We start from the raw sequence: 14,096 nt of genomic DNA on the forward strand, positions 1-14,096 counted from the left end.
TAATCCAAGGCACCACCGACTCTGCATGCCATTCTTTTCGGTGCTCCTGACGAGCCTCGGTTGATCCCCAAGGGCAGGGCTGGACAGCATCGCCTCACACCTCTATCCCCGCCCTGCTCTTCGGTGTGTGCCGTGCATTCCCATGTGATATGTTAGAGCGTCGGTGTGCTTCCACATCACGGGGATATGTATTTGTATGCCGTAGTACGTATGTTCTCTGTGGATGTTTATATGTGTGTTCGTTGACGATATAACAATACGGATAACAAAGGGCAACTTGGACGAAAACGAAGAAGAGCTCCGATTGGCATCCAATATAATGGAACCGTATACAAAAGAAAGAGGACTACAGTAAGAACTGATTTGCCTCACAAAAGACAAGAAATGAAGAACAGATCCGGGACTCAAAGTCGAGGTCCCTCTTCAAGAGACTTATCTCGGAGAGGTCAATGTGGCTACAATCGAACAACAGATGCCCCCACACTTGAAACGCAACAAATTAATTGGATGATAGCCCATGTGAAGCTGAAAAGCTTTACTGGTACTAAGAAGTTGAAACGACCATGAAAGCCAGCCGCGAGAACATCCCATTTCTAAAAAAAAAAAAAAAAAAAAATCGCAGCATATCCACAGTGTGAATGATAGAGAGTGGGGCGAAGCATTCGTCCGTCCATTCGTTCTTGCTTCCGTCCGTCCATGCGTCCATCTGTGTGACCGCCCATCCGTGCGTGCGTTTGTTCGTGCGTCCGTCTCTGCGTTCGCCCCTGCGTCCGTTCATGCGTCCATCCATGCATGTCTGTGTGTGCGTTTGTCCATCTATTCAACACTCCAAGTACCACCATCTCGCATCTTTTCATCATATATTCCTCATATAGAAGCACCGCCATCCAGCGGACATTCCAAGGACTGAACGAGAGGAGGCACACGCACACTTTGTTATGGCTTGCGCTTCATGTCTACTTCCCACCTTTAACCACCTCGAGTTGATGGTATATACAAATTCACTGTATTCATTGCACTGCGGCCCAACGCTCGCTAAACCTTTCTAAAACCAAGGAGGTTACGCTCAGCGAGTATAACGTAGCAACCTTTTCCTGTTAGATAGTGCTCAATGTACATGCCAATGGCTGCTAACGGGAAAGGAGAGACAGGAGAATTCGGCTTTTACTTTCTTACGGCTTGCGCTTCGTATCTAATTCCCACCTTTAACCACCTCGAGTTCATTCATCGTATATACTAGTTCATTGTATTCATGGCACTTCGGCTCAACGCTCGCTAAACCTTTCTAAAACTAAGCAGGTTACACCCAGCGAGTATAACGTAGCAACCCTTTCTTGTCAGATAGTGCTCAATGTACATACCAATGGCTGCTAATGGGGATTGCAGCGTGCGCGTTAACTAAAAGCCGGATGCTCCCCTCTCTCATTCCCTATTAGCAGTCATTGGCATGTACATTGAGCACTATTTTTTTATTTTTCAACAACGCACAGAAGAAATATCTCACCGGCACCACCTTGAAGGTCAAAATGTTATACTTGTTACATACTACAACGTCTACGAGGGACGAACGGGTGTCGCTACAAGGAGCTTCGCCCCTAAAAGGGTCTTCGCACATCGGTTGTATTCGTACACGGAACTTTTTTAGTTCGAGGCCGCGGCCACTCGAGAAACTGTTTAGCTAGTGGGTTGTTTGTGATAAACGACTTATAAACATAAAATGAAAGTTTTCTTTTTAAAACAAGGTTTTGAACACAACTGCCGTCCCCTGCCATTTGCGTGAGTGTGGGCGGTGGTCCCGTACCCCTGAACGAATTCATGCCCGTCCTTCGGGGTAATAGCCCCGGGGAAAGATATGCGGGGGACAGACGGTCCCATCCGTTGCACTAGCGCGACGGACTTAGATTTTGTTTCTTGTGGCGTATGCGCTTTTCTAGGACCCATTTATCACTGAGCTGTTGATACTAGCCGCGAAGCAACTTGCTATCCAATTCGTTAATAAGGACGTTGTTGTACGTCACTGAATGAGCATTTTACTAAAAGCAGAGTATATGGCATCTTCTGGCAAATAAGCGATGTAGTGTAAATATAATGTTATTGCCAGCGCCGGTCACTCTTGTGCCAGCTTTTCATTGCTATCTTGTGCATTGATCTTTTTGTAATCCACGGCGTGCTCTGAACATTCGACCAACTAATGGCAGCCCTTGTCTTTATTTAGCAGGAGGGGAGGTCCTCCTTGTCATATAGTGCTAGAACACCGTGGTTGAACACGATTTCGCGTAAGTGACTAGCCGCCATTATATAGTTCAGCAGAAAAGCTCTTCACCGTTGTGGCAAGAATCTGGGTTCACGCTCAGCAGCTTCCTGCCTCGACATACCACCGCTACGGTTTTCAACTCTCTGGCCTCGAAGCTTGTCGCCAGTGCTTACTAACACGACCGCTTCCTTATCCTCTCTTAGTTATTCGGTCAATATTCGCGAGTGCCTTTCGATTCCTGTCGGACAAGCGGGCGTCCAAATCGGCAATGCCTACTGGGAACTGTACTGCTTTGAGCAGGGCATTCAGCCAGACGGCCAGATTTCCAGTGACCAGCTGATCGGTGGAGGCATGACTCCTTCACCACGTTCTGCAGCGAGACCGGAGCCGGCAGGCACGTTCCTTGCGACCTCTACGTCGACCTTGAGTCCACGGTCGTCGATGAAGTCCGTACTGGCACTTACAGGTGTGCTGGAGTCCCGCGGCTCCTGTAGGAATCTCGCTAAATTTCACGACTGCGCAGAATTTGTGCTTGAGGTCACCTACCTTAACTTGGTTTGTGCGCAACATAAATCTCTCTACTGAGTGGTAAGGCACGTGGAGTGGAGCCCGCGGTTCAGTCCATAGCTCCTACCTGGTGTTAGACTTGTGCTTCTGTTTATGCTTCCATGATAGCGGAAAAAATCCCACATGCAGTACAACTGTTTACTATCATTATTGCGTCCGTATTTTAATCCAGAAAAACGGCAGCCAACTGGCCACCCTTGGTAACTAAGATTACGGCTCAACATGCGTACTTTTGCCACCAGGGTTGGCAGGCACCGGAGACAAGGAATGAAGATGTCTAGACAGGAGGCAGTTGGCTTATTAGGGAGAGTTTATTTACATTATGTACATGGCGAGCTCTTTCGTACATGGCGAGCTCTCGAATGTAGTCCCACTCCGTGGCGCTCCTTCAAATGAGCCGGGTGGCTCAATATAAAGGGTATGTCAATTCCAGATCCCTAAATCAGGGAACGCGTGGAGATGGCACTGTCCAATCACGGATCACACGTAACCGGTGAGGGTGACGAGCATGCACGGCCCACGTGAACGCCCAGTATTCAGGCGATGTCACTGCACTGCCATGTGTTACCAACGGGGCTCTTCCTCGTCGTGTGCATGCCGCTGGGCGAGAGGTCTCCAGGTCAGGACAGCATACATCAAAAGGGCCGCCGCAACCAAGCTCAAAAGCGTCCACCGCACTGCTCGTTCAATTAGCGGAGCGATTTGCGGCTACTGTCACTGTCCCTTTCACGAAGGATGTTGCACTTGTCGTCGTCTCGTGAACGGCTTAAGGCGTCGTGGCGGCACGACGCCTCACGACTATACCTGGTGGACATAGGCCGCCAGTCGTTCGGCGACTTGTTTGAGGATCAAAAGAACACCGCTCCCTTGTCGGCCTATGTGCCGGACACAACAGTACTTTGTTAGAATGTACAACATTCCCTTAAAGTTAGAGATGTGCGAATAGGGGAATAGTAAAATTTTTAAGTGTAAATCACGTTCGAATATTGAAATGTCAGTGTGAATCGTAATATCTTTCGAATACTTCAAAGTAAAATTGCAGGAAAAAAAAGATGTTGAGAATAGTTTTCTAAGTCTGTTTTTATAATTTAGCAACACGAACGTGTTTCTTTTCGCAGGAGAGAGAGAGAGCAATAAATAAAAGGAAGAGACAGGGAGGTTCACCATGAATAACTGGTTTGCTACCCTATACAGGTGTGGGGTTGATGAAACACTGGCGGGGTGGTATTTCCTAGTTATTTTTAACTAGAATGAGGCAATGCAGCATCCGAATTGCACTTATTTACTGTGAGCTTCAACGATGCGTTCTGGACAGAGAGAACCAGCACCGGCCATTCCGGCAACATGGTCTACACCATGTTGCCGGAATGAGTCAGGACACACACACACACACACACACACACACACACACACACACACACACACACACACACACACACACACACACACACACACACACACACACACACACACACACACACACACACACACACACACACACACACACACACACACACACACACACACACACACACACACACACACACACACAGAGAGAGAGAGAGAGAGAGAGAGAGAGAGAGAGAGAGAGCACTGAACTCGCAACTGGTTGCGGACGCAATGCCTTTTTGTAGGCACGCGTCGAAACGAAAGAGAGATAACACGAAGAAAAGAAGCGGTGAAAACCAGGTGACAACTGCTTGACAAAATGACAATAAACCGAAGGTAACCGCGCAGTCAAATTTTGACGACACAAGTACACCCTCGATAAGATAGCAGTAAATATATATATATATATATATATATATATATATATATATATATATATATATATATATATATATATATATATATATATATATATATATATATATATATATATATATATATAGTTTGAAAAAGGGTTTATTGGCGACTGTTTCGACGGTGGTCCTACGATAAAACACGATCGGGAAAGAGCAACGGTCAAGCAGATGCCAGCGATGATCAGCACGAGCCGAGCGAGCGAAGCCCAGGACCCAGTACCCAAGCGGAGGCGATGTTGCTTGCCAACGATGCGTTTTCTTCTTTCTTCTTCACAATATATATATATATATATATATATATATATATATATATTTATTAAAAACCCAAGCGAAAAAAAAATGGCAGGAAAGAAAGCAGGAGACAAGACAGGATATAATTGATCCTAAAACCAACCGGGTCAAACACGTTCTTTGCTCTGGTAAATCTATCTCGATCATAAACCAACTCTCCCAAGCAGCAGTTTTAGAGAGAAGTTCGTTAGAGATCTTACGTTGCATCATTCGTACATCATTCGTATATCGTACATCATTCATATATAATGCAAGTGTAGTAGTTCGTACATCATTCGTACATCATTCGTACATCATTCGTACATCATTCGTACATCATCCGTATATCGTACATCATTCATATATAATGGAAGTGTAGTGGAAATATCCCGAAAGTGATTAGCATAGCGGAGTGATGTTGTGGCCTGCAAGCAGGGGATGACGTTCCGCCTGAGTGATCGGCACTTACCTAATCATTAATTAACGAAGAGGTGGCTGAATCATATAGTCGTAACTTTTTTTTCATAACCTAACAGCAACTAAGGTGTCAGCTGAACCTATGCATCCCAATTCTGGCTCTCTAAATAATTATAGGTAATATCTGAACGAATTGGTAATGGCATAGGGAGATAAGGTATAAACCATTGTCTAAACAGTTCCAGAACTTGCCATGGTTAGGTAAGCTTGAATGCTGTTGGAATTGCATGAAACTGCATAGGAGTTTAACATTCATAAGCAGGTAAACGTTCTTACATACTAAATGTGGGGGCTGTGTAACAAGTAGTTTGATGAACGAAAATGCACGATGCAGTTAGGTAAGCGCTGAACTTCACTTGCTATGATTAGACGAGTCGACCACAATCTTGCGCATGAGACACTGACAGGCTGCAAATGAAAATTGCAAGACATGCTCAAAAAAGCACCGACGCATTCCAGTTTGGTATTTTTTTTCTTTCAGATAGGAAACTCGTTAGCTACCTAGTTTGAATGAAGAAGAACTTAGTGTTTCTTGATGAGGCAATAATTGATTGATAAAATTATCTTTTTTTGAAGAGGGTGAGCCGATTCTGGAGGTCCGCTGCGATTATTAGCAGGTCGGCAGGGGCTCCTTGAATTGAGGCAGCCTTCAATATGCATGTGAGATTATCCGGCACTCCTTGTCTTTTCAGCATACTCCTAAGCAACCACGGATAACTTTGCTTTTTCTGGCCTACCGTATAGCTCTTTTGCCACCTTAACACAAATAAGCTAAAACGCTGGAAAGGAAGGTTAATATTATTTTTTGGGGGGTTTAACGCCTCAAAATCACCACATGGTGATAAAAGGCACCATAGTGGAGGGCTCCGGAAATCATGACCACCTGGGGTTCTTGAGTGCACCTAAACCTCAGCACTCGAACCTCAAGTATTTTGTGCGGTTCCCTTACTCGAGACTCCACGTGGTACCGCAAGAGAGCTAATTCACTAGGGGCTAGTTTTCATACTCTGTATATATACGCTTAATAAATGTTTACTACCACCACCATCAAAAATGCCACCTTCGCGACCGGGATACGATCCTGCGACCTGTGCGTCAGCAATCGAGAACCATCGCCACCATACCATGCACGCAAGCGGGTCCGAAAAGGAAGGTTGGTTGGTAGGGTTGGTGGGTGATCACTTCTGGGGGAAAAGAATGTGGTACCAAACATATTCGCTATCTATCTATCTATCTATCTATCTATCAATCTATCAATCTATCAATCTATCTATCAATCTATCAATCTATCAATCTATCTATCTATCTATCTATCTATCTATCTATCTATCTATCTATCTATCTATCTATCTATCTATCTATCTATCTATCTATCTATCTATCTATCTATCTATCTATCTATCTATCTATCTATCTATCTATCTATCTATCTATCTATCTATCTATCTATCTATCTATCTATCTATCTATCTATCTATCTATCTATCTATCTATCTATCTATCTATCTATCTATCTATCTATCTATCTATCTATCTATCTATCTATCTATCTATCTATCTATCTATCTATCTATCTATCTAGCAATCAATCAATCAATCACACCTTTCCAATCGCCGATGATGAGGTCCTTGGAGAGGATGTCGGAGCGCGTCAGTGCGGGCACGATCAGGCTGGGCACGAAGTTGGCGCGGCTCAGCGAGGCGTTGGCGGCGCGGCTGGGCACCAGCGCCCAGCGGGTGCCGTCCGAGCTGGCCAGGAAGGACTCGCCCGACGAGTCGCTCGCCAGCATGCGGCTAGACTCAGGGTCGAAGCCCAACAGGTGGTTCACGAACGGCTCCAGGACTGCCGTCCACGAGAACGAGCGGAACACACTCAGTCGCGACATGTAAGCTTAAATATACGCATAAGGTTTAGGTACACGTAGATGAGTTTTACATGGGGTATGAGGAAACACGCTTTAGAAAAACACGTGGTAGCGAATATTGGTGGGTACCTAACGATAAGCTTTACAAGGCATGCTTGAGAGCACAACAACAAAGCAGATATACTTAATATGAGGTCGACAAATCAGTCCGGGAGCGTGACCAGGAACTTCTCTCTGTGGCAAAAGGGATGATGCCCCCTCTCCCCAAAATATTCGATCTTCAACGAGCTTCCCCAAAATTATTTTATTTGCTCATTCACACCTGCTGAGGTGAACGTACTGTCGTACTTCGTTCAACTGTTTTCAGTTATTTACTGTTTGCATCGATTGTTTGCATGATGGAGTCACTAAATTATGTTGAACGTCACATCGGTACAAGACTGGTCATCGACAGTAATCAGGGATTTTCGCCAACCTGATATTTAAACACAGAGTCATTATCAAGTCACCACTTTGATTCATAAAAGAAGCGCAGTGATAAGTGAACAAATGCTTACTTATCCAAGTTTTCCCTCCGTCGTTAGACGAGAAGCAAGCCAAATGACTGAAAGAAAAAAAAAAGGCGTATCACGATCGGGTTCATTTCTATCGCGTATATATACGCCACTACAATAGCGTGCTCGTTTGTAACCTTGAGGGTAAACATACTCGGTCTTTCCGTGGAAGTCGCAGAAGTAGACGATGTTGTTGGTCGTGTCCACTGCGAAGTGACGAGTCTTCTTGGCTGGGTAATGGAAAAGAGGCTGTGAGTTTTATTGGCAACACATACCAACACACACGCATTGCAAGTTACGCGTAGGTAGGTGTGGATAGGTGTGGACAGTCTCGTCCGGCACTTGCATTATTACATTTTCCACGCAACACGAAAAAAAAAATAACTCTGCTGAATATCAAAATGTATTGGAATAGAAGAACTCGGAGCTAATGACCTCACAGTTACGGCCCAAGGGCGAAGCAGTGAACGCGAGAGCAGCGAATTGGAATGATATACGAAGAAAGGCGGGCAGCCAACCCTTTGAATCAAATGCTGCGTAACTCTACAAAATGCTGGTGCAAGCGGATGCGGCCGCTCCAGGAGTGAAAGGTGTAAGCGCATATGAACATTCGACTGATGTTTGTCGAGATAGCGATTAGATTAGATTTGTGGGGTTTAACGTCCCAGAACCAGCATATGATTATGAGAGACGCCGTAGTGGAGGGCTCCGGAAATTTTGACCATCTGGGGTTCTTTAACGTGCACCCAAATCTGAGTACACGGGCATACAACATTTCCGCCTTCATCGGAAATGCAGCCGCCGCAGCCGGGATTTGAACCTGCGGGTCAGCAGCCGAGTACCTTAGTCACTGGACCACCGCGGCGGGGCTCGAGATAGCGATTGAGTACGCGCCCATATGATCAAGGTTTGCCGCGTCCATTATCCTCCCTTTCATCCCCTCTCCCCGGTGTCTCTTCCTGCTCCTTCAACCGACTGAAGACGGGCGGGGCGTTTCCCTCTCTGCTTCAGAAGTCATCGACAGCAGGCATCGCACGCAGAGAGGTGTTATCGAATACGTCTTTCGTGCGATGGAGATCGCCGGCTCGTTTCATCTCTGCTTCAGCAGCGTTCGTCCACAGCGCTCACACGCTTGAACTAGCACGTACACTGTACGACGCGCGGGGTGACGTTATCGATTTGGACTTTAAACGGAACATGACGGCGACGGCCGAAGCCAGGACTCGCCGTGAGTGTCCACATAATTGCTTTAGCAATAATAAGCGCACACGATTGGGCGGGATATGCGCTCTGCGGGAAGATGTTGCTCGCACGCAGGTAAATAAGCTATGACAGAGAGCAAAAAAAAAAGAAGAAAAAAACACGTGGCTGATTTCTCTGTTTATGAATTGGTATAACACGAAAGTCAAACATGTCATATGGAGCCCACATCAAGCGTATTTAATCAAAGCATTATAGAAGCGGTACAAAACCGTGCTGCCAGATTCATTCACTCATCTTACTCATACGATATTAGTAGTTCATCTTTGAAAGTGAAATCTGGACTGCCACCCCTTTCTTTGCGCCGCCGCACTCCGATTCTCGTGCTTTATCACAAATTATTTCATTCTTCCCTCAATCAGCCACCTTATATAGAAGCCGCAGCACGCACATCTCATCGAACCAGTCATCCGTTTCAGGTTTCCCGCCCATCATCGCGCACCACTGCCTTTTCTGCCTCGTTCTTTTTTCGAGCAGCCACGGACTGGAACCGGCTCCCCCTAGACATCGGCAACATCGCCTCATCATCTGCCTTTCGAGACCGTATTATTGATCATCTTCAATGCTAAAACAACTCTTACTGCTTATTGTTAACCTAAATAAAACCCCACTCCTTATGTAACGCCCCTCCTAGAAAGGGGAGCCTTTAAGGTAATAAACTGAACTGAACGTCTTCACAGAGGCAGTTGAGCGTTTATTGTTCATTGTTTCGCCACAAGGGCGAAGGATTGAAAGCCACAGACACAAATTGCAATGTAACGCGAAGAACGACAAGCATCTCGAAACTTGCCGCGCGCACCGCAAGCAGATGGCGCGCACGAAATGAGCCCGCACAGGACGACCGTGGACAACCAACTGTCACAACTCGACACGCTGCTCAAAAGAAAGAAAGACGCTCGAAGCGAACGCGAAAGTATACACAAGACGAGCGTGAACCACTGTCACAATTCTTACTTCTTCGTGTGTGAGCAGCGCGCTCCTTTCGTAAACGCGGCAGCGGAGGAGAGCGAAGACCCCCTTCGCGCTTTCTTTAATTTTCTTTAACCGCTGTAACTTCTAAGCATACGGCCGGTGGAATCACAACTTGCGGTGGAAACACGAGGGTACAAAGTACCCGAATCTCGAGATAAGCATCTGTACGCACTTTGCCCACGCCATGTGGAGGCGTGCGCGTATGGCGACGCACGGGGTGCCGTGGGGCGACGACCTTTTGAACGAATGCGCCCAACGCGAGCTTCTCGCGCCAACTCGCTACTCATGACGAAAACGTGCCGAGGTTGCTGAGCTCTGAGGACTGCCAACGGTGGTGCATGGTGTATATAAATGGCTTGCCGTTAGCGGCATCGGCAGTGTACGTTTTGTGGAGTAGTTTTAAAGAAAAAAAAATAACGCTTTGTGGAGTAGTGGCTACAGCGCTGCGGATTGAAATGTCGCTGGTTCGACGCTCTGCTACAAAATTTTTTCTTCTCGTTTTTTTTTACTTCTGTGCAATCTATTGGAGTTTATTTTACAACGCCATATCCGTGACGGAAGTACGTCAGAGGAGTCGTGGTGGAGCCCAGCATAAAATACTGTCGTGCTAAAATAAAGCAGAAACAATGTTGGAGACGCAAGAAAAAGACAAGGCACAAATACATACGCACTTTTTACGTGAGAGTACCAGGTGTTGTCTTCCTCACAGGCAGCTGAAACGCACACACACACAAAAAGAAAAAAAGTTTTTAGTGTTAACGAGTACACTTTCCACCAAGTAAGACATTGAAGAGTATCCGTAACACAGTAAAATGGTAGTTGGTGCATTACACTCAGAACTGACTGCGCAAGAAGAGAGAGATATAGTCATGTGACCATCGCGGTATTACTCAAAGGTCTCACCGCATGTGCCGTCTTTGTGGTTTCTGCAACTTTGTAACTGCACTCTTTGTAACTTTGTAACTCCACTCATACTGGACGAATTCTAAAATTTTTGCGGCATTGAATTTGTGAGTCGATACGCTTTTCCAGTGAATTAATTCCATGGTTACTCAAAAGAAGTGTTTCAGGGCCCCCTTAATAAGTGCGTCGCATCTAAAATGCGCTTTTATTTATTTATTTATTTATTTATCAAATACTGCGGACACGTAGTCCAAGCAGGGAAGGCAAATAAAATGGTACAACAGTGAACATGTCGAAAACAAAATAATTAATGAAACAAGAACACTAACACAGAAATAGAGTCAATATGTTTGGTGGAACGCTACACAAACAAATTAATAATAATCAGCATTTTTGTGTCGATTCGACTACGCAATTCCATTCAGTTGTTGTACGAGGGAATAAAGAATTTTCAAATGTATTCGTTCTCACGAAAAGGGGTGTTAATGCATCTTGTCTACGGTGACGAGTGGCTCGGGTTATTAGAGGGCGACAGGTATAATGATGAGTCTAGGGGTGTATTGTTCGTGTAAACTAGTTTAAGAAATTCTATTGTGTTTTTGTCTTCTCATATCGAGTGGTTCTATGTGGTTAGCGTTCATAAGTTCTGTGGGTGAGTCCTGTCTTGAGAATTTGTTAAATATAAATCTAACTGCCTTTCGCTGAACTTGCTCGAGGTTATTGATATTAGTTTTTGTGTACGGATCCCAAATAATACATGCAATATTCTAGTTTGGTTCCGATTAGGGTCAGCGACGTCTCAGCCGAAATGCGACCACCGTGACATTCGTAAGTGCGCGTCTCCGAAGCGACCACGACGCAATCGAGACGATTTTTACTAGCTGTGACCACGTGAGACAGCACACATTTGGGACAGAGCACCTCCGTTCTCTTGTTTCGGCTCCTCGATGTAGCATCCGTACAGCTCGAGCTGCATTCCCACCAAGAGCTCGTCCTCCATCTGCGGGTCGGACGCTTCCTCGATGACGAAGCGGATCTGGCGCGCCTGGATCGTCTTTTCGAGACGATCGATGGCGACGCCGTTTTTGTGGTCCAGGGTTCGAACCTGCGAGCCAACAAAAGAAGCAGCTACTTCGGCGATAATACGATTCATTTATTTGTGACTGCAGAAAAACACAGCTCATTGCTACGCTAACGTCATTGCTTGGGCGAGTTGGTACGACATAATTCACATTAAAAACAGCGCCAACAACGAGGGGCAACAGAAAGAAGAAGACAGACAGCGGCACTGACTTACATGGTGCGTTGTGGCGATGACTACGTGGTTGTTAGGTGGATTCTGTTTTCTTCGTTCTGTATTTTTCTCTTTTTCTTGTCAGATACTGCCCAAGTATATATTGTGCGGTTCTAGCAAATAAATCTTGTTGTAAGTCATGAAGTGCCACTGTCTGTCTCCTTCTTTCTCTTGTCCCTCGTTATTGGCGCTGTTTTTTTTTTATGTGAATCATTGCTACGCAACATTGAGCGCGCATCCAGAATACACAGTGGCAGAACAAAAGCGCTTTTAAACGCCGTATTTTTTTAAATTTTAGAGAACCACGCCGTTTCTGACAGCAAGAGTTGATATACTTTGATTCGCAAGCAAGTAAAGACCAATCGACGCGCGTTACGCGTGCCACTCACCCGCTAAAGAAACGGTTTTCTTATATTATGAGCCAAATGTCTACCACCGTGGCGCAACCCATTTCGCTCCAACTCAAACACCACTCGCCACGCAGCGTAACCTGCATAGAGCTTGCTACAGAAACTTCTATGGGAAGCTCTCACGCTAATGTCTACGACAAAAAAAAAAACAAGAAAAGAAGTCTAGCCAGCACGCAAACTGAGTTTAGACCATGCACTTACATAAACATCCATCCCCAGTCCCCATCGCTTGTACAGCGTCGCGAATTAGCAAACAAAAGTCAAGTACAAATACTAAGGAAAGCCATCGACTAAATAATATCACTTCCATGGTAGCTAAACAGTCGGACCACCATTTCCAGTTGGGTAACTCTACGTGGTAACACATAGACACGCCATCCCCTCGAGTCGTGAGGCGCATTATTCATGACTGCCAGTTGGGCGTGTTGGTAATGGTTCATGATGAGACAAGCGCAAAAAATACACACACTCAGCGCTTGTCTGTGTCCTCTCTGAGTACACAGACAAGCGCTGAGTACACAGAGAAGCGCTTGTCTGTGTCCTCTCTGAGCGTGTGTATTTTTTGCGCTTGTCTCATCATGAGCATTATTCATCGTTGGTAGCCGCGCGATCAAGGCATTCATTGGCTTCAGGGAGCGGTGGCAACTCACGTCTCCGTGCCTGTGCCAGTCCTGGCCGTTGTCGCTGTAGAGCAGCCGGTACTTGGAGACCCGGCGCGAGCCAGGCACGTACACCACCTCCACCTGCGACACCCTGGTGACGCGCATGAAGTTCACCTGGAGGTAGTCGTGCTGCAGGCTGGACTTCACGGCCGGCGACCACACTGCACATACGTGGGAGGTGGGCGTGGAGAAAATGGAGGGGTGGAAAGGGTTTCGGAATTCGTTAACAGGAAAGAAGATAGCTCGTATCGTACAAAACAAAACAAAAAATCTCAAAGACGAACGGGCTTCGCCAAGCAACGCAGTATTGCGCAAACTAGTTTCACGAACGATTGAATTCGAGCAAGGTCATTCCGAGGTCAAATTCCGGGTAGGTCGTGACATGTCTCAGTCAGGCAAAATGTACTAAACTGTGCACTGCCATTCATACACTGCGATGCCATTGTCGATTTGTGCGTTGCTTGTTACATGGTCGTGCCTACTTATTCCTCCACTGAGTCTCGCTGAAGACTCACGTTCTTTCCCGATGTCCGCGAAGTCTCGACATGAAGGGTATACTTCCTCTCGCACAGTGTACTTGGGAAAAAAAAACGCAAGCAAAAATGGCGCCTTAGAGACATCGGCCCGTCCATTTGTCATGCAATTCCGCAGAGTGGTGGCATTTCACAGAATTACCGGGAAAGAAACGACAGCACCATGTGGCGTTAATCGAGCGAAAGAGATACGCGCGTTTTTGCCCCTTTCGTGTAAAGCATGCTTTCCCCCAATAAGATACGTAGTGGGGGTAAGCAGTTTGACTGCGT

At 46.0% G+C, this 14,096-nt stretch overlaps 1 protein-coding gene across 2 annotated transcripts in view; it reads right to left on the reverse strand.

The window, feature by feature from the left end:
* Positions 1–14,096, reverse strand: part of LOC119173939 (uncharacterized) — a 151,299-nt gene that overhangs the window by 32,184 nt on the left and 105,019 nt on the right. For both annotated transcript variants that reach the window (XM_075895105.1, XM_075895104.1), the window contains exons 26-31: positions 13,282–13,454; positions 11,849–12,032; positions 10,696–10,737; positions 7,947–8,022; positions 7,796–7,842; positions 6,977–7,216 (exon numbers count right to left, since the gene is read on the reverse strand). In XM_075895105.1, coding sequence (XP_075751220.1) covers positions 6,977–7,216; positions 7,796–7,842; positions 7,947–8,022; positions 10,696–10,737; positions 11,849–12,032; positions 13,282–13,454 — 762 coding nt within the window. The remainder of the gene's footprint in view (positions 1–6,976; positions 7,217–7,795; positions 7,843–7,946; positions 8,023–10,695; positions 10,738–11,848; positions 12,033–13,281; positions 13,455–14,096) is intronic.

This window comes from Rhipicephalus microplus, chromosome 5 (assembly GCF_043290135.1).
Source record: "Rhipicephalus microplus isolate Deutch F79 chromosome 5, USDA_Rmic, whole genome shotgun sequence".
Classification (NCBI taxonomy): domain Eukaryota; kingdom Metazoa; phylum Arthropoda; class Arachnida; order Ixodida; family Ixodidae; genus Rhipicephalus; species Rhipicephalus microplus.